At 41.4% G+C, this 21,731-nt stretch overlaps 1 protein-coding gene across 2 annotated transcripts in view; it reads left to right on the plus strand.

The window, feature by feature from the left end:
- The window catches only part of IL1RL2 (interleukin 1 receptor like 2), a 40,897-nt gene that overhangs the window by 9,785 nt on the left and 9,381 nt on the right, over positions 1–21,731 (plus strand). For both annotated transcript variants that reach the window (XM_045885260.2, XM_045885259.3), the window contains exons 5-9: positions 2,926–3,085; positions 7,001–7,075; positions 14,752–14,881; positions 15,653–15,789; positions 17,518–17,661. In XM_045885260.2, coding sequence (XP_045741216.1) covers positions 2,926–3,085; positions 7,001–7,075; positions 14,752–14,881; positions 15,653–15,789; positions 17,518–17,661 — 646 coding nt within the window. The remainder of the gene's footprint in view (positions 1–2,925; positions 3,086–7,000; positions 7,076–14,751; positions 14,882–15,652; positions 15,790–17,517; positions 17,662–21,731) is intronic.

Consider the following 21,731-nt stretch of genomic DNA (forward strand, 5'->3'; position numbering starts at 1 on the left):
TGTGGGAGCTGAGAGGCCGCGCATCTGCCTTCTGATGTTGTTGTTGGTGTGGCTTTCGTTAGAGATGACATGGCCTCGCACACACTGGCCGCACCGTGGCAACCCCTGGTCTCTGACTGTGGTTCAAGGTCTTGAGTCCCACCTCAGCGCTGTGGTGGAGGGTAGCAGGTATCCTGCGAGCTAGGTCCGCAGTTCAGTTCTGGCTTAGATCTCACTCCCTGCGTACTTCTTAAAATTTTGTGAGCACCGAATACCTTGTGTTAAATCCTTTTCCACCTGGAACAGCCAGAATGCTTTTTGTTTTCTGCAACTAAATCCAGTCAGAGGGACATAGCCCCCTAGATTTGTTTTGAAGAGTAAATAAAATAATCTATCCATTAGGCCCTTAGTTCAGCATGGATGCCTAGTAATTACTTGATAAATAAACATCAAGTATTATTATTTGGTGAAAATAAAGGAATGGAAGAGAAGGAATCATAAGAAATGACGATCAGAATGGTATAGATGTTTTTAGGAATTTAGAGACATAGCAGTTCTGGATCATGACAAAGTCCAGCTTGTAGGTGGGAGAATTGGAGATGGAGAAGAGTAGAGGTGGTCCTTGAAATTGAGGTGTTATGGAGGACAAGGTTCAGGTATTAAAATATCCATTCTCGTAGATAGTGAAGTATTCACATTTGGAAATGCAGTGATGTCTCCAGGTTTGTTTGTTTTTTTTTTCAATTCCAAATTACTTCCCAATACATTGATTTCTGCTTTGCCACTGTGCTAAATCTATATTTGCTGAGATCATTCTCAAAGGCAAATGGAATCATGTTATTCCCTTGCTGGAAAAGCTTCAATGTTCATCCCCTTTTCATGATCTTCTGGGATTGGGCCCCTGGCTGCCTGACCAGTTCTATCTCCATTACTCTCCTATAGGCCCTGCACCTTAGCCAGAGTGCTCTGAGCTATTTTATGTCTCCAACCAATGTATATGCTGGGTCAAAAGTGTTCTTCTTGGTGCTTGAAAGACAAAATATATTAAAATGTTGGCTGCTATTGGTATTAATATTTTAACTTTAAATCTTAATGAGATGTCGCCCACAAATTTTTAAATAAAAATCAAGACCTTCTGAGAATTTAAACTCTAAAATGATGCTCTGGTGGATCACAGTAGAAGCAGTCTTAGTTACCGTAAAGGGACAGAATGGCTCTTCAGCTATCAAGGCTGGGTTTTAATATGATTAAATATTTGTACATCTTGAAAGAAAGAATGAGTTGATCAGAAGGGGACTGGTCAAGGATGGAAACATAGAAAGGGAGGCCCAGGGATTGCCCCTCTCTAAGCTCTCTCCAGAGAATTTTTCATAGTCAAGGACTCAATACTTTTTGTTTGTCCCTACTCTAAAGAAGGTGGCACCACATTATTGGAATCTGATGCCTTTACCCATCTGACTCTTAACTAGTAATTCCCATTCTACTTGGTAAGCAATTGTCCAATTATAATTGGGTTTCCCAAATAGGGTATAATGTAAGACTTCTAGAAATTCGCATTGTAAATAAACAAATGCTCATTCTGGCATGATTGCATTTCCTCTTCCAAGGTGGATCCATTCACATTGTTCCAGTGGTGATGAACAGGCTCTGATGCTGAGCTAGCTACAGGTGACTCAGTGATGAGAGAGCTGGACACTTGAGCAATTAAATTTTTATTAGGGCTTATAAGTTTGTCTTCTATATTAGGATTGTGAGCTTTCTAAGGACAAGGACTCCATCCTATTCCTGCATGACAGGGCCTCTCGCAGCCTAGCAAAGAGCAGAAACCTGAATGCTTGAATGAATAAGCAGACTCAATAATCCAAGAGCTCTGTAGAGTGGCACTTTCCAAAGAAACTTTTTTTTTTTTAAGATTTTATTTATTTATTTGAGAGAGAGATAATGAGAGAGAGAACATGAATGGGGGGAGGGTCAGAGGGAGAAGCAGACTCCCCGCTGAGCGGGGAGCCTGATGCAGGACTCGATCAGGACTCCAGGATCATGACCTGAGCCGAAGGCAGTCACTTAACTGACTGAGCTACCCAGGCGCCCCACCAAAGAAATGTTTTGAGAGAGGGGAAAAGTTTTGAGAGAGTTCAGAAGTGGGTCTATGAGATGGAAGGAGCATGAGAATGTGAGCTTCTGACAGTGTCCTGCCAGTGGATGGTGAGGTCTGCCCTGGGAGTGGTTGCTGAGGATGACAAATGAGAAAGGCATTCCTGAGGCTAACCAGGCCTCAAGTTGGTTTGGCATGAGGTTGTTCTTGTTGATGCTGTGGAAACATGGGTGATGTAACAAGCTACGTGACGTCTGTCCATAAGCCTAGCCAGCATACTTTGACTGTTGTTCAGGCCTCCAAACAGAATGTTCTTGAAGAATTATTTTGGACCTCTGTGAAGAGGTGTATTTGGGCCTGGAACACAGCGGAAGTGGTCATTAATCACCTGGGCTTGCAGTCTTGGCATAGGGCCTTGGTGCCATGAGATAGTGGTCCACTGGGAGATATAGGCCCATGTGGGTGGAGGGCTTTCCTGCCTGTTCACACCCGCCTACCACACTACTTTGTGGGCCCATGCAATCTTCCCCCGTGTGGTCTGCCTTCTAGCTCATGTAGGCCTCTTTCCTTTCAACTTTCATTAGACTTAATATTTATAGTACTCACTGTAGCCTATAACATATTCTTTGTCAAATCTATATCTATCTATCTGTCTATCTATTTTTCTATCTACCTATTGATATCTATAGATATAAATATCGTCTTCAGTTAGATTATAAATTACCCTGGGGATCACATATGTTTCTTGCATCTCCCCACAGTTCATAGGATGGTGCTAACTAGAAATGTAACTGATACACCAAAATACTCTTTGAATTAATTTATGTATGTATATATACTTTTGTATTTAGGGCTGTGAAGAGATTAAAGGAGAACGGTTTATTTCCTGGGAAACAAAGCTTTCAGTGAGCAATGTTTCAACAGAGGATGGAGGGAGCTACGCATGTCAAGCCCGACTGACACACACAGGGAAACAGTACACTGTTTTAAACAGCATCACTGTGAATATTGGTAAGTATGCTCATATCCATTGCCTTGGCTTCCTCTTGGCTTTGCGTGAGATGGCTGGCTTTTTGGGCAGTAGTGATTCTTGATCTTGATTTTCTTGAGGGTCTGCAGGCTCTCAGACTTGCCATTGTTAGAATCAGAGGTAGAAAGAAGAGGGCAAAAGGCATGAGCAGTTTCGTTTCCTCATCTGGAAAAACAGAATACCCAACACTCTTGGTATGAAAATTAAATGAGAACATGTATGTAAAGTGGGTACTGGGGTCCCTGGCAAAGTATAGGTGTTCATCTAGTGGTAGATATTATTGTTACTCTTATTTCCCTCAGCCATCATTGGTGTGACTACTTTGCTGGGCCATTCCAGGTTTGGCCTCCCCAGCCCAGGGCATGCAGAGTTCAAGGTCTCTAGACTGGGCTCCAGGATACTTGATGCTCATGGGGCATCAGTTCTCAACCCAGAGCAGCCAGTTTGCTTGAACATATGACCTGGAGATTTGAAAACAGAATCTTTGGGGTAGAAGGAACCCTAAAGATAATTTAGCTTAAGCCATTAATTTTATAGAGACCCAGGAGGGGTGACTTAGGAAGCTTCTAAAGCTGGTTAGTGACAGAAACAGGGCCAGGACAAAGACTTTCAGTGCCCAGATGAGCATCATTTCTTCTCAACACGTTCAGCAAGGAGTTCTTGCTACATTGCCTTTTTTTCCTTTGTCAGTAGATAGTTGTCTTCTATGTTGACTCATCTAAATGGAAAGAACTGAAGACGGAATATTTCTTTGACTTGGACCATCATGTCTGTCACTAATTTCTGTCAGACTTCAATGTATGGGGTGGTACCTAGCAATTTCTTGATGGCATGGCTGTCTTGGGGCATGTGATCAGCATGGGTGGCTTCCTGCTTCCCACCCAGAACTCTTTAATTAAGAAAATTAATTGTATTACATTTCATGATTTTTATGCTCTTGGGTTTTATGTTACCTGTTATCTCTCCAGATGTAGACAAAAAAGATCTTTGTCTTGTTCAGAGTTGAATCTCCCACACCTAGCCCAGTGCCTGGACTAGACTAGGCACAGACCCATTTAATAACTGAATGGTTGATGACTATCATGCTCAGTTTTCCACTGGTAGCTGAAGGAATTCTTTGAAAGGCAAAATGAAGACTACCTCAAGTAAATCCCATAGGGGATTCAAGAGGTCATTGAGTTCAATAGTCTGTATATCGTGTCGTTGCAATAAGCACTTATTTATGATCTAGTATATGCCCCAATTGTTGGAACCTAATAATTAAAAATTAAAAAAAAAACCCATCATTTCTTCTATTGAGAAGTTGTCATCCTGGTGGTAGTGGAGTTATAGATATAAATGAATCATTTTCACATTATGTAGTAAGGATAGAGTTATAAATAAAGTTATAGATAGTGTCTGGGGGACCAGGAAAAGAATCAGAATTAGCCACAGGGGTGGCAAGTAAATGGTCTTAGAAGGCTTTCAAGAGGAAATGGCTTTTCAGCTGAATTTTGAAGGATGAGTCAAATTTATAAAAGTAAAGAGTGAGGCAGGGCAGAGAGAATACTATAAGACAAAGCATAGAAGTGTCTACTAGCATAGTTTGTATTGGACCTAAAACTAATTTTGTTAGAGCAAACCTAAGCATGAGGTAAGGAGTGGTGGGAGCTGAGGCCATGGAGTTAAATAGGGTCAAGGTTTAGGGGGCCAATTACATGTAGGCTTTACCATGTGGCCCCCAAAGAGCCCTTGGATGCAGAGTGACAAGGCTGCATTTGTGATGGACAAGACCAGTCTTGAGATGGTTGAGCAAGAGTTGAGGAGGGTCTTGAAGCCTGTAGGCCACTTTGGCAGCTGCTGCAATACCCAGTATTGATAAGAGTGCTGATCATCTGAACTTGAGTGGAAGTGGCAGGGGATTCTTCTTCGGGTAGTAATTTAGTGGCTCTTTACTGAGTGCCTAATAAAGTCAGGTCCTGTGCTTTGTAGAGAGAGCACGAGAAGGAGGAAAGCCACCATGACCACCACTCTGATGGAGCTTTGAAGTCTGAGCAGGGAAGGGAGGCAGAGATAAATCAGATAATCTGTTAATGAGATGTGTAATTACCAAGGAGATGAATGCCATGAAGGAATGGAAAGTATAAGACTGAACAGACAAGGACCTGTTGAGAAGGCAGAGGGTCAGGGAAAGCTTCTTGATAATAGTGACGCTGCCGGTCAGGATGCATTAACTGAGTGATGGAGTGGGCGAGATTTTTCCAGATTGAGGGAGCCCTGTGACAAAATAGACCATGGTATGTGTGAATAATGGGAAGTAGGCAGGGGGGCTGGAGCAATGCTGAGTGGGGGAGGTCATGTGAGGTAATGAGGTTGGAGAAGTAATCAGGGCCAAGAATTGGTAGGAGCATGCAATCCAAAGCAGAGAGTATGGAGTTTATTCTATGAACAGTGGTAAACAGCCAGAGGGATTGAGAGCAGGAGAGTGGCACAATGTGACTTACATTCCAGAAAGCTCAGGGTGGCTGCCGCGCATGAAATGATCCCTATAGAGTTAAGAGTGGCAGGGAGGAGGCAGGTACAGAAATGAGGGTGAGATATCAGGTAGGCACAGGCAACATGGTGGCACTGGAGATGGATACATGTGGATGGATTCAAGGCATCTGAGGAGGTAAATCCCACAGGGATTGGTGTTGGATTGAATATGGGATAAGGGATGTGGCAAAGTCAAGGGAGCTAGGCCTTTTGGCATATGCAACAGACTAGATGATGATATTATTCAATGAAATAGTATAACTCTGGAGGAAAACTGGATTTAGGAGTGAGATCATGAGTTTGGTCATGGGTAAGCTGAGTACTTGGAGGTGCCCATGTGGAGATATCAAGTTGGCCTGGTCCTGGTCTAGAGAAAGGTCTGGAGATGCAACTTTCAAAGTCCTTGTCCTTTAGATGGTAACGGAAGAGGTGGATATGAATAAGAGTACCAACGAAAGACTAGAGAGTGGAAAATAGAGGGTTTAGCCATGAAGAAGGAGGCACACACAGAGAAATGTTAGGAGCTGAAATTAGTTTGGTTTTGTGATTGATAATTTGAAGAGGTGAGAAGAACTGTTGCCTAGAGTGACTTCCAGGTTTGAGCTGTGTGAGATCTAGTGCAAAGTGATACATCACTGGCCCATGATGACCTCTGTTTGGGACACACTGAACTTGAATAGTTTGTAGAATGTGCACATAGTATTGTCATTATACAAGACACATGTTTTTGCATTTTCCTAGCTTCCCTCTTATAATGTCTCCGCATCCCACCCCAAATATAGAGGACGAATGTGGAGCTAGGTAGGTGATTACTAGGTGTTGGTGGGGAAGGGAAGAAGTAGAGAAAAACAAAGGGCTGGGAAGTCAACACGAGGAAAGACAGTCTTACAGCAGGGTGAAGGAATGGAAGAGCTGAAGAAGAACAGAAGAGGACAGGATGTAAAGAATACGGAAAAGCAGGGATGGAGGATGGAGCAGCGGGACCGAAGATAAAACATTGGCTCATGCTCTCTCTCTATCTGGGACCTAGACCGGAGCTTGGCTTAGAGCCACTGTTTACAAACTGTATTTGGATTATTAGGTAATGAGATTTTATTACACAACCTCATCAGTTTATATTTATACCAAATATAGAACGGCAAAGCAAACTCTCCTGGTAGCCCAGCTTTTAGGGTTTTTCCTTAGCATTCAATTATTTGTGGTTTAAAAATATGCATTTATGCGGTGGTAGTTTATCACGCCATGAGTTTTTTTCTTTCCTTGACTCATGCTTATTAAAGTCCTGCTCAGTGCCATGTTTTCTTCGCACTGTCATTGGATAAATAGGTGGGAATGTATCATACATGATTCTAATGCAATTTCATGTGGGTATGATTTCTTAGCAGAAACAAATGGATATGCCAGAAGAATTCCTAAAATCATTTATCCAAAAAACAATTCAATTGAAGTACAACTTGGTGAGTAAAATTATCAAAGCCATTGAAATCACTAAGGGCAGATTAATATAAATATTTAATATAAAACCAGTTAAATTTCATTGAATGTCCTGAAACTTGACAAAGCATTTTAAAAATTCATGTTGAAAAATATTGGAAAAATTTAGCAGGAAAATAATTGAATAGAAGAAATAGAGATCTTTTCTAGTGAATAGTAAAGTATGTTTAATTATAAAGCAACAGTAAGTAAATACTGGTATTTGTATCCAAATAAGATTAAAGCAACATAATGGAAGATAATAAGCATATCCTACAATATACAACAGTTTAGTAAAGATTTGTGGCATTTAAGCATGTGTAGAGAGAGAGATCTAGTATATATGTGATATTAGTGTAACTTTTTAAATGTGAAGAATATGTAGTTCATTCTTTACCTCATATCAGACATAAAAATACATTTTTGATGAATCAAGGAACAACATATAAAAATAAATCCACAGAAGTACCATTAAAAACTGAGATAAATTTATATCTAACCTCAGAATGATGTACTATCTACACATAAAATCAGTGGAAGACATCACAGAAGATTAAAAATTAGACTCACATAAAAACTGTAAATATCTGTATACAGGAAAAATGGTAAAGTGAAAATGTGATGACAAACTAGGAGAGAATGTTTGGAACAGAGACATAAAAAAACAGGTAATATCATTAAATACCAACAAATCAAGGACTAGGAATAATCCAAAAGAGTCAAATGAATAATTCACAGAAGAAAAAAAAGACTAACAAAATATGAAAATATATTCATCCACAATAAAAGAAATGCACACAAAAAAATGATATGTATCTATGAAATTGGTAAGGATTAAAAATATAAATACCAAATATTAGGAAGGGTGTTCTAATACATTACTGGCCATGAATATGAGTGCTCCTTTTAAAACATTTGTGTTTAAAGCTCTCCAATGGTTTCCCATCTCACTCAGTGAATAAAATTCCCACTCACTTGAATAAAATTCAAAGTCCTTACATTCCCAACATGGGCCTCCATGGCTGACTTCCCCTTACCAGTGTTCACACTGGTAAGCTCACACTTGATCCCCCTGGTATTCCTGCTGTTCCTTGAACATCTCAAGCACACCTCTACCTCAGGGACTTTGCACTTGCTGTTCCCTCTATTTGAAATGCTCTTCCCCACACAGCTCCATGGTCCCTTCTTTCACTTCCATCAGGTCGCCAATGAATGTCATCTCACTTGACCACCACATTAAAACAGCACACTTCTGGGGTGCCTGGGTGGCTCAGATGGTTAAGCATCTGATTTCTGCTCAGGTCATGATCTTGGAGTCCTTGGATTCCAAGGTCATCAAGCTGAGCGGGAGCCTACTTCTCCCTCTGCCCCTCCCTCTGCTCATGCTCTCTTTCTTGCTCTCTCTCATATAAATAGATAACATCTTAAAAAACAAAAAGTAGCACACCTCACCCACCATCATGCTCTATCCCCTGAGCTCTCTCTATTTTTGGTAAAGTACTTATCACTACCTCACATATTTTGTCCTGGTATCTCTAATTCTATTTGAGTCAATGCTCCTTAGGAGCAGGCTTTTTGTCTGGTTTGTTCCTTCCTATATCACCAGTGCTCAGAACAGTTTCTAGAACAAAGCAGATACTCAAGAAATAGTTGCTTATCTTTTTTTTTATTTATTTAAGATTTTATTTTATTTATTTGACAGAGAGAGAGAGAGACAGCTAGAGAGGGAACACAAGCAGGGGGAGTGGGAGAGGGAGAAGCAGGCTTCCCGCCGAGCAGGGAGCCCGATGTGGGACTCGATCCCAGGACCCCGGGATCATGACCCGAGCCAAAGGCAGACGCTTAACGACTGAGCCACCCAGGCGCCCCAAGAAATAGTTGCTTAATAGCTAAATAAATGAATGGACTGGTATAAACTTTGTAGAAGGAAATGCCAGTATGCATTCAGAACCTTCACAATAACTTTTGACTCAGTAAATTCTAGATGGTAAACCACATACAACAGAAACAGACCCCCAGGGCCCCAGAGATAGATAGATAGATAGATAGATAGATAGATAGATAGATAGATGATAGATAGATATTAATTGTGCTTACTATGTGCAAGGAAGGAAAAGACATGATTGCAATTTTCAGAAGACACTGCAAACTTTTTAAAAAGGACTATATCAGATTTGAAAAAGAACAAATAAAATATCAGAATTGACAAGTACAATAACCAAAACCAAAAACTCAATAAAGGGTTTAATGGCATATGAGACATCTGAAAAAAGGATTACTGAACAAAAATATAGGTCAGGAGAAAATGCCTATGATTAAGCACAAAGAGACAGAAGAATAGGAAGTACAGAGGTTAGAGAGAGAGGATACCCAGAGCTAATATGTATGTAATTGTAATCTCAGAAGAAAGAGAAAAGAGAAAAGGGGAGCAAAGGCAGTATTATTTAGGTGATAATCTGAGAATATTCCAAACTGATAGACACATTAATCCAAAGACTCTGGAAGCTAAGGAGACTCGGCAGGACAAATAAAGGCAAACCTACACCTTGAAATACCAAAGTGAAGCTGCAGAAAAACAAAGGAAAAATATCTTAAAAGTTAGGAAAAAAGGAAAAAAAAATCCGCTGTGCACAACAGTAAGCTCACTGTTTGAATTTTTGATGGAAATAATGGAGGTTGTCTGCTGAAAAAAGAATGCTAATTTTATAGTCAGTGAAAATACGACAAACCTAAAATGACAAAATTTGCTAACCACAATCTTACATTAAAGGAGCTACTCCAGTGTTCTTTAAGCAGGAGGAAATGTTTCTAGATCATGAATCAGCTTTGTAGGAAGGAAGGAAGGAGCGCATGTTGGCATAAATATGTGAGTAAATCCAAATGAATCTTGACTGAATGAGGCAATAATAATGACGATTGTTCATGGAATTTAAAATATATATGAAATCAGAATTCACAACTGCATTTGCCTGTCTGCTGGGAGAAGGTTAAATGCAATTGCATCCTAATACTTTACATTCTCTTAGAAGACGATAGAAATAATCAATAATATCAGATTTTGATAAGTTCGAGGATCTATGTTTTAATATTTAGGGTAACACTAAAGTAATAATAATTTCAAAAATACAGCTTTATATGGAATAATAAAAAATAATCAAGAGGAAGGTAAGAAGGAATCCAAAAGAAGGAATCAAAAGACAGCAAGAAGGAAAAGACAGATATAGGACAGATGCTACAAATAAAACAAAACAAAAAATATATATATAAGATAGTTGATTTAAACGTACATATATCACCGATTACAGGATGGGCTAAATGCTCCAAATAAAGATCGTCATACTGGATTTGAAAGAAGAAATCAAAACTCTGGGCTGTTTACAAGATGCTGGAAGAGAAAAGACTAGAAAATGATATATGTTATAAACACTAACCAAAATAATGTTGGTATAATTATACAAGTATTAAAGTAGATCTGAAGGCAGAATGCATTATTAGAGGTAAACAGAGATACTTCATAATGATTAAAAGTTCAATGGTGAACCTGTAGATACATAATAACATGGCCTTAGAAGTGTGTGTGTGTGTGTGTGTGTGTGTGTGTGTATACACGTGCAGGAAGAGAGAGAGTTAGTTCAGGATTATGGAGAGAAATTAAGTCCACACTAATAATGGAATAATAATAACGACACTTTGCAAGGTAGCTGGTAGAACAAAGCAAACAGAACACCCTATAACGACAAACAAAATGTGCCCAACAGATGGCCTAATGTTCATATTATAGAGCCCTGAGCCCATCTACTACAGATTACACATTCTTTCCAAGCACAATAAAATGTTTAATAAAGAGACACCTGGGTGACTCAGTGGTTAAGTGTCTGCCTTCAGCTCAGGTCATGATCCCAGGGTCCTGGGATTGAGCCCCACATGGGGCTCCCTGCTCAAGTGGGGAGTCTGTTTCTCCCTCTCCCTCTGCCCCTCCCCCCAGCTCGTGCTTGCTCTCTCTCAAATAAATAAATAAATAAAATCTTTAAAAAGAAATAAGAAAAAAAAAGACATGTTTAATAAAATCCACCATATATTGGGTTATAAAGCTAGTCTCAACAAAATCCAACAGATTGAAATCATATAAACTTTATATTCTCAGACCATAAGACACTGAAGTTGGAAATAAGAAATAAAAAGACAGAATAACTGCATAGGTTGGAAAACAATCAAATAAAAAAAACCCTCCAGATAGCCCATGGATAAAAACAGAAATCAGAAAATAATTTGACAATGAATGCTCATGAAAAGATTACACCAAGGTTGGTGGGATACAAAGATTTGATCAGGACATACTTGATAGTCTGAATTAGAAAAGGAAGCTAGTTGAAATATCCATGAGCTGCACGCTCACCCCTGAAGACAGAAAAGGAGAAGCAAAATAAATCCAACAGAAATGGAAGACATGAGGTGAGCAGTAATAGCGGAAAATAGTGAAATAGTAAATGAACATGCAATTGAGTGATTAACAGAGAAAGAAGTTCGTTTTTTGAAAAGTGGAATGTGATTGCTAACCCCCTGAATGATTAAGAAAAGAGGGAAGGCACAATCTGAAGGAAAAAGAGGCCATCACCATAGATAATATACACATGAAAAAGGTCATAAAAGAATATTCTGGAAAACCTAGCGCCAAACAATTTGAAAATCTAAAAAGAAATGGGCAGTTTCCATAAAAATCAGCACAAAGGATCTGGCAAAAGAAGATACAGATTTCAGAATAGACATATGACCAGAAATGTAAAATCTTACCACAAACAGAATTCTAGATCCACTTGGCTTTACTAGTGAACTCTACAAAGCATTTAATAAAGAAATTTGACAGATTTAAACAAATTGTTTCACAAAGTAGAAAAAGAAGAAATAGTTGTTAACGCATTTTATTAGGTCCGGAAAATCTTGACAGTCAGACCCAACATGGACAAGGAAATTTCAGGCCAGTCTCATTCCTCAACACAGATGAAAAATTTTAAGCACATTATTAGCAAATTTATTTTAGCAGCATACCCAAAGGATGATACATTGCGGCTCAGTTAGGCTTACATGAAGCAATGCCAGGTTGCTTCATATTAGGTAAGTCTTCCTTTTATTTTACATTAACAAATTAAAGAAGAAAAAATACATTCGTAGATGCAGCAAAGTCACTCAGAACACCTGAACTAGGAATTTATTATTTAAAAAAAAAAACTTCTAAACTAGGAATGTAAGGGAATGTCCTTAATCTGATTTTTAAAAATCTGTTTTTAGAAGCCCTTAGAAGAAACAACACACTTAAGACTGAACTATTAAACATATGTCCTTTGTTTTGAGGGAGAGCCAAAATCTCAACAAATTTTAGTTTTTGCTGAATTTGATAGGTTGATTATAATGTTGGTATGGAAAAAAGTAAAGACTGAATAATAGTCAAGATACTTTTAATGAAAAAGGACTAGCTGAGGGGATTTGTACCACCAGATTTCAAGATTTATGAAAAATCTACTGTAGTTTAGACAGTGTGGTTCTGATGCAAAGATAGACAACGGGTTAGAATTGAAGGCCCAGAAATAGATCCACCATAAAACACACTTGATTTTGGCAAGGTTGACACTGCTCTAGGTAAGGTGTGATCTTTTCAATAAACGGAACTTGACGATGGGATAAAGAATAAAATAAAGACCTGACCCCTTTCTCACACTATTTATAAAAATAATTTCCAGTGAGTTGTAGATCTAAAGAAGTCAAAATGATGCATTTCTAGAAAAAAAATCCTTCATGATTTGGGGTAAGGAAAGATGAAAAAAAAATAAAGACATGCTAGTCAATGACTAGTCTTGAGGTAAAATTTGATAAGTACGACTACGGTAAACATAGTAACTTCCGTTTATTGAAAGACAAGTCAACCTACCAGAAGGCGAGACAGACCGCTGTGACAGTTTACAACAGAGGGTATCAACACGGCCAATGAAGGTCTAAAAACGTGCTGCGGCAGGTGCAATCTAGGGCAATGCAAATTCAATCCACGGTGTGATGTCCCAACACACACATCGAGCTGGCGAAAATAAATAGACTGACAACACCACATACTGCTGAGTAGGTAAAGTAACAGGTGCTCTCCTACACCGCTGGTGGTGGAATCGTTCTCCAACCACACTGGAAAACGATTCGGCATCTCCTTTAAAGTCGCAGATACCCATAACCTAAGATCTACCGATTTTACTGGTAGATAGAGAGGCACATGCACAGTCACGTATAAGGGTGTGTATACAAGAAAGGTGTGCACCGTGCCCCGGGGGGCATGCAGCGGAGAGCTCACAGCAGCCTTACGCATCGAGGCAAACACTACAACAATGAGATGTGTGCATAGCAGCTGTACAAGAAATAAACAAGTGCTAGTGCATTCTCTTATCTGAATGGAGTCAGCTACATGCAGCAGCACGGATCAGCATCACAAACAAAATGTGGGCAACAGAAGCTACAGTTCAAGAGCAAATGCATAAGTGATAAAGTATAAAGTAGGCAGGGGCATGTGGGAGGCTTCTGGAGTTCCGGCAATATGCTGTTTTCCTGATGGGGTGAAGGTGGTATGGATGTGTGCTTTACATTTATGTTCTATACTTTTTACTATACATGTGTTATAGTTCATGATTTTTGAAAAATAAATTCCACGTAGGGGCGCCTGGATGGCTCAGTTGGTTGGGCTTCTGCCTTCGGCTCAGGTCGTGATCCTGGAGTCCTGGGATTGAGCCCTGCATCCGTCTCCCTGCTCATGGGGAGCCTGCTTCTCCCTCTCCTCCCCACTCGTGCTCTCTCTCATTCTCTCTCCCTCTTTCTCTCTCAAATAAATAAATAAAATCTTTCAAAAAAAAAAAAAAAACAAATTAGAAAAAATAAATTCCACCTAGAATAAAGAAACATGAAATAGACTGTGTAGAAATAAAGTAATTTTTTATGTAGAGTAAATAGATGGGATATACTAGGCTCATGGAGCAAAATCAAATAAAAATAGAAAATAAATAGAAAAATCAAATAAAAATATAAAATTATTAAATATAATTTGTGAATGTGTGCAGTGGAGTCAGGAGAGGGGTCACGACTGGTGAAGTAGAAATATCACTGGATTTGGAAATAGAAAACCAGCGTTCATGTCTCATTTCTTTCTCTCTTGTGTGACCTTGGGCAAGTCACCAATCTCTCTGAACTTCAGTGTTCTCATTTGTAAAGTGGGCATTACAGCTCCTCCTCTTTCCTGATTGTAGGATGGTTTTGAAGATAGGAAGACTGAAGAAGACAATGCATGTGAAATACTTGGTCCGAGGGTTGTGGGTTATTGTTCAGCTGTGAAATACTTTGTAAAGTTCTTTGTTAAGTTTCCTAAGACTGGTGGTAGTATCTGTGTCCCTGATATTCAGGAGGACATTGGCCAGAAGCTGGTGGTATTTGGATATCACATGGATATCTCTGTACAGTAGACACTCTGGAAGGTAACTTGTCCCTTATCATCTCTGTCCAGGGAGAGAATAAAGTAGAGGAACATTGACCTCCAGGGTGAATTTTTGGTAATCAAAAGATGTTCAAGGATATTGTTTAGCTGATCACTTTTTTGTAGGCTTTTCATGTAACATTTATAAATTTGTTTTCATAGGCTCCCCCCTTACTGTGGACTGCAATATCACAGACACAAGGGATAATACAAATCTCCGATGCTGGAGAGTCAATAGCACCTTGGTGGATGATTACTACAGTGAATCCAAACGCATCAGAGAAGGATCCGAGTAGGTGTTGTGTTTTTCTGGCTTCCCTAAAAGCCGACAAGAATTTCCTCACTTACATTATTTTGGTGCTAGTACTACTTCTTTTAGATGCTTCTCACTGACCCCTCATCACTCCTTTTGGCTTTGCCTCTCAAAGATGTCCTCAGCGCTCGGCAGGGCTGAGCCTCCCCTTCAGAGAAGTGTGAGGGGCTCATCTTATCAACATTCCCACATCCTAGTTAGACAGATGAGGCAAAACATCAAGTATGGGCCTCACACAACAAAATCCATTTCTCTCAGCTAGTCCTTAAAACCAGCCTCCTTCCTATTTTGTTATATCATGAGCCATAAATCTTCAAGGCTCCAGTAGCAAAGCAGGGAGCAGCGTGGGGACTCTTGGGGGAGACAGGACTTAATCATGCGCTAATTACGTGGTAGAAACCCAATTTGTGGTGGTATAAATTGGGTGGCGTAAAGCAAGATTCACTAGTCCGAGGGCGGAAGAACTGGTGTTGGGCCCTGCAGGGTAGATAAGTTAGCCTATGTGGAGACAACCAGAGGAAGGCTCTGGAGGGTTCAGGATGACATCTGTCACTGTCCAGAAGAAAATGGAAATCCGGAAGGGCCACAACTCACGCACCTCACCGAGCTAGTCCGTGAAGCATTCCCAGGGTAACTGTGATGGCCTAAAGTGTTCTCCAGAGAGAGAATTTTATTTTCTGGACTGAAGATGATACACTATGCTGGGTAACTATGCCTCACATATAAATGGTTGGCTCCTTTCTTTTACAGATCCCACATTTCTTTCCAGAAACATATTTTTTACACAGTGAACATAACCTTCTTGGAAGTGAAAATGGAAGATTATGGTCATCCTTTCATTTGTCACGCCGGAGTGTCAGCAGCATATTTTATTTTAAAACTCCCAGGTAACGGTTCGGTGGAGTACACGCTGTTCAGAAGGTTCAAAACAATGACAAGGAGACACTTGGTGTGAGGCAGCAGAGTGATATTCAATAAGGAAACTCGGCATTAATTTCTTGTTTGGAATTTGTTGGTTTCAAACTCATTTCCAGAGTGGGGGGAGGGGTGTTAATGCTCCTGAAGGCAATGAGTGACCAACTCAAGAATTGCCAGCCATCACTCCTGTCTACTTACCAGGGGCTTTATGAATCTCATAAATATTGCATGGCACGGTCTTCTTATCATGACCATTGCAGTACCAAGATCCCTGAAGTCTATACATTACAACTTCCCAGACCTGGGTCCTCCCAAAGGGGGAGGTGGCATTGTTGCTCCAAGATCTGGGGAAGGACAAAGAAAAGTTGGAAGGATGGGAGGGAAGGGCCAATCCATCTAATAGAAGCTAGAGGCTCAAACAGGTGGTCAGGATCAGATCGGGCACCCGCGTGCAGAGCAGATCCACTTGGTTGTGCTGGGACTTAATCAATGGATTGCTATTTCTGTTGACCCAGAATGTGTTTTAGTTATTGTGCTTTATTGTATTTAAAGACATACTGCAGTGCATAGGGATGTCTTTGACCTCAAACTGTTTGCAACATGGTGTGACCTAGGGCAGGTCATGATAAACTCCTTAGGGAGTATTTTTTTTTTTTTAAATGAATGTGTTCTGGGGGGTTCAAAGAAAAGACAATTTCCCCTTTTATCCCCCCCCCCATACACACATACATACATACACACATTTTAGTGGAGACTGGAGCATCTGGAAGGGGCTGATGAAGGAAGTGGTGTATGCGGTGGATTCTAAGAATGGAGAGACTTTCTCTTCCTTTGTCCTTCTTCCTCTTTCCAAATTCTCTCCTTCCTAGAGCCTCCTTCCATGGCATCACTGTTTTGGCCTGTGGTAAGGGAGCAAACTGTACTGTTCCTCTTCTGGGATGTGTAGGAGCCTGTTTTCAGGGACTTGACATTCCAGGGGAACCGGTTCTGCTTCTTGGTCGTCTCCCACCCACAGCTTTTGCCATAATTGCTCTGCAGTGTGTTTGCAAAGCAGAGCAGGGATAGACACCCTTTCTGCCCTTTCAGAGACTGTGCCTTGCAGACAGGCCCCCGGCCTGGACCTTGTTGGCACAAAGAGGATGAGGGGGGAGTTTGGCTCTCTGCCAGTCTTCCGGAGACAACAGAGTTGGCTTTCAGGGGAGGCAGCTGATGGCTCTTTATTTACGACAGGTGCCCTGCTGCTCAATTTTGAGTGCCCATGAAAGCAGTTATGACAGTGGAATAATCAGGAATGTGCAACAGAACCACCGGGGAAGGTCTTCCAATAAACATGTCCAAGGCTCTACCTCGGGAGAGTCTAGTAGAGTTGGCTTAAGTGAGACCTGGCCGTGTGTGTTTTGAGAGAAGTCCTCATGCACTCCAGCCAGCCCCATCAGGAGCTAGGCTTCTGCAGAATTTCCCTCCTCAGGTTCCCAAGAGCACATTTGCTTTCTGAAATTCGTGGGCCACACCAGATTATTCTACTCCCATATACCTATTATATTTAACTGTAAACAAATATTTAAGCATTATCCTCATTGACCTCTAACCCATTTCCATTTGGCACTTGTAATGTGATCTGTATAAGTAAAGCATAGAGTTGACTCTTTGTTTTATCATTATTATTTGTTTATATCTTTATTTGCTGTCATTTGTAGCTCCAAATGTTCAAGCTTACTTGATAGGTGGGCTTCTCGCCTTGGTGAGTGCAACAGCATCTGTCATGTACCTCTACAACATTTTTAAGATCGACATTGCACTCTGGTATCGAAGTGCCTTCCATTCTACCGGGACCGGAGAAGGTAAGCGTGGGTAACCACCGAAGATTGTCTCATACTTGGCATCCGCTCATCCGTATAACCATTGTAAATACACTTTATCATATTTTACTAGCTTGCCTTTCATGTTGTTGGCAAATTGGGAGGAAGGACTCTCCCTGGACTTCTCATGCTTCAGGGAAACCATTGGTCCATGGTTACCAGCATTGTTCAGTCGCATGAGGCTTGCAGGCTAGTCGTGGCCGAGCAAATCTTTGCTAAGAAGCAGGAGCACGTCATCTTCTGGGTCCCACTGTGACTGTTTTAGAGAGGTTCTCACATCTACTGCTGTTTGCCAAGGAAGACAATTTCTCCTAGAGCATCAAAGGGCTCTCCATCCACGATACGTCTTCAGCACGATGGGCGCATGAGCAGAGTTTACGTTATGGAGAGAGATGAGCTGCCTGTGGGGGAAGCTCTTTTAGGCCCTGTACTTGGGGCCTGAAAGATTTAAGTCCCTGACTCGCAAGGCTAGAGAGAGACCTGGGTTTGCATCTGGTTCTCCCCTTACTCCCATGTGATCTTAGGAAGTGTTGAATGCTCTTCTCTTTCTTGGCTATAGAATGAAAGAAAAAAAGAAGCAAGGAAGAAGAGAAGGGAGGAAGGAGAGGAGGAAGGAAAGTAGGAAGGAGGGAAGGGAGGAAGGAGGGAAGGAAAGGGAGGAAGTGGGGAGGGAGAGAAAATGATCAGAGCCTGCCTCTCAGAGTATTGTAGGAACAACTGAGTTGAAGTCCAGGAAAACCCTGAGCAGGGACCTGGGGCACAAGGGGCACCCTGTAGTCTGAAGGCCAAAGTGAGCTGCCTCTGCCCCTTTGCCCCAGGTTTCAGCGTGGTCTCTGGAGCTCTCGTCCTGCCAGCACGTCTCAACACACAAATGCCTCAGTGCGGTCCTGAAACTCTGAGGAATGAGCACGTCCCACCATTGTGGTATTTTTTTCTTTTTCTTTTTGTTTTATAAGTAGGCTCCATGCCCAGCATGGAGCCCAATTCGGGACTTGAAATCATGACCCTGAGATCAAGACCTGAACTGAGATCAGGAGTCGGACACTTAACCAACTGAGCCACCCAGGCGCCCCACCCCCAACCATTGTGGTTTTTTTAAGACTCTGTGCTGTTTTCTTGTTGTCTCAGAATGGTTGTGGTCTATTAAGGCCTTGAAAAAAAAAAAAAGTCTGCTTTAATGTCCTCTGATTGGATGGAAAATTAATACACAGCCGAGAGAAGTCTATGTGCTTCACGTACACGGAAATACCCTCATTTATACCATTCAGGTCTGGAGACCAGCGATGAGGACTAGAGTTGGAGTTCAGGGAAGTGGGTGTCCAAGCACGTTTTATGAGTACCCACCAGTAAGAAAGGCATTATTTACACCGAGGGTCTGTTTTGCATATAAAACACACAGTACAAGTTGTTGTCCATCTATTTGAGAAAACAGGTGTCCTAACTTGGACTTCATTCTAAGGTAAGTTTCCGAAATCAAAACTGGCAGTCCTGGAGCAGTGTAGAAAGCAACACGTTCTTTCTTGAGGGCCAAATTCAATCGCGGAGACGCAACTGTGCATGTCCAATGCCTCTTGAAGCTTCTCTAGTGCTGAGGCCCGTCGGCTGGACGTGGGGTCCCCTCGGAGCCTCCCTGTGGCTATGCTCCTGCCTGCGAATGTGGCAGAGGAGACCAGCACACCACCACTTGCTTTCTGTTTACTGACTGACTGGACACTGCGGGGACTTCAGTGGTGTTCCCAGATCTCTGGTCTGGGTGCGCGTCTCACTCCATGACTCACTGTGACTCCCAGGAGCATGAGAGCCGAGGGCCAGTGCAGCTGCCTGCTGGTGAGGTCGAGTTTAGCAGGAAGAGAAGAAAGGAATGGTGACTCACCCAGAGCAGGGGAGCCGAGCAGATGACAGACTCAGGGAGCCCCACCCTCTGCTGAGACTGGGCTCCAGCCCAAATTCGGGCTGAGAATTTGGACATCGGGGCTCACAGTCAGCCAGGGCTCCTTTTTTTTCTTAATTCAGAGAAGTACTTGCATACTTTATGACTAAATCTCTAATCTCTACAGCTCCATCTATGAGAACGACCCCTGTAATTCCTCTCTGAGTGTTGGCTTTGACAATGAGCTAGAGATGAGACTTAAGATTTGTCCCTGATGCTATTTCCAGCATTGTGGCCCTGGGAGATATTTTCTGAGTTATTGGGGGGAACCTGTGGAGTAAGGGGTGGCAAATACAAATGACGATATAGACAAATTGTGTCCTTCTTATGACAAAATATTTCCCCAACTAGATGAGTTACACTTTATAACATGAGTAACAGGTGGGTATAGCTCAGTTTTACTGAGTCATCAACAGCCCTAATCCATGAGTTCTGTATGTTCTCTAGTAAATTATGGGAGTTACTTTAAAAATTCTCCTTCCGGGTGTGCATGCGTGTACAAAAATAAAAGGGCCAGTTTCCACATCTAGAGAGATTTGCATATGTCTCACCGTCTTCCAAATAGGTTTGTGGAGAACATACATGTAGAACACAACGATTAAAAACAAAAACAAAATAGGTATAGTGAATGGAGGGTAGAATGGTAAAATAAAGCTTGGGGGTAGAATTAATGACAAATTCCGGACACTTTTCAAAGATGAGTTAGCTTTAGAAGTAAAGGTAAAAGCAATGACAAGACACATTATGTGCTGTTCACAAATGCACTTGAATTGCTTACGAGAGCACGTAGCTTTTTCTGGGACAGTTTTCCAAGGAAAAGCTTTTGTAGGGAGACTCATTTTTAAAGGGTGTAATATAATGAATCTTGTCTGCAACAACTTTCCTGTGGTAAATGTAGTAGCATGTTGAATGTGGCTTTTCTTCTAGTGTCTTCCATGCTAGGGCTAAAATGCCAAACCTCATGCAATCAAGTAAAAGCACTTATGTGAAGACCAAACTGATTCTGTCTGATTTTTCCATTGGTTCAGTCTGATTAGGTTTGAAACTTAAGAAAAGAAAGTAAGGGGTGGAATAATCTTTAAGCAATCTCTCATAAACATTAATACATCCCAATAGACTTTTGTATTTCTGCCAACGGCCAATAAAGGCATATGCAGATGTTTTAACATCAAAATTAGGGCTGAATGTCTTCAGGAAATTAAAGGAGCTTGGCCAGAACCTAGATAAACTGTCTAGGTTTATCCACTATATAAAGGCAAGTTGTGGGAGTATCTGCTAACAGGCCCTTTCCTTAAAACACTTACTAGTAGGTCTACGTTTCTACAGTTTTCTGGATGAAATAAACAGTTGGGGGGGGCATGTCAAACTCATCATTATCTATTGCCATTCATTGTTACCTTCCCAACCGCTCTTACAGTTACTATGGCTGGGAAGCAAATTACCTCAAAACTTTGTAGCATAGAGCAGCCATCTCTTTTGCTGATGGGTTCTGCGGGTCAGGACGTGAACAGGCACAGCAGGGATGGCCTGTCCCAGCTCCATGATGTCTAGGGACCCCGCTGGAGGACTGGCAGTTGATTTTGGCTATCAGTTGGTGGCCTCAGTGACCAGTGCCCTCTCCATGTGGTCTCTGTGTGGGCTACTTTGGGCTTCCTCATGGCACGGTGATTGACTTCCGAGGGCTAGTGTTTCAAGAACAAGAGAGCCAGGAAAAGCCATATTTTCTCTTACGACTCAAACCCTAAATCTATAGAGTCAATTCTACCACATTCTATTTATCAGGGCAGCTACAGAGTCCTCATCAATTTTAAGGGAATGGAAATAGATTTCACCTCTTTGTGGGGAGGTATGGTCGGTTCTGAAAGAGCATGTGGAACTGGAAATATTGCTGGGGCTATTTTCTTTTTCTTTTCTTTTTTTTTAAAGATTTTATTTATTTATCTGAGAGAGGGAATGGGAGACAGAGAGCATGAGAGGGGGAGGATCAGAGGGAGAAGCAGACTCCCCGCCGAGCAGGGAGCCTGATGTGGGACTCGATCCCGGGACTCCAGGATCATGACCTGAGCCGAAGGCAGTCGCTCAACCAACTGAGCCACCCAGGCGCCCCTGCTGGGGCTATTTT

The sequence above is a fragment of the Mirounga angustirostris genome, unplaced genomic scaffold (assembly GCF_029215605.1).
Source record: "Mirounga angustirostris isolate CCGP_5_RB_7025 unplaced genomic scaffold, mMirAng1.0.hap1 SCAF_10, whole genome shotgun sequence".
Lineage (NCBI taxonomy): Eukaryota > Metazoa > Chordata > Mammalia > Carnivora > Phocidae > Mirounga > Mirounga angustirostris.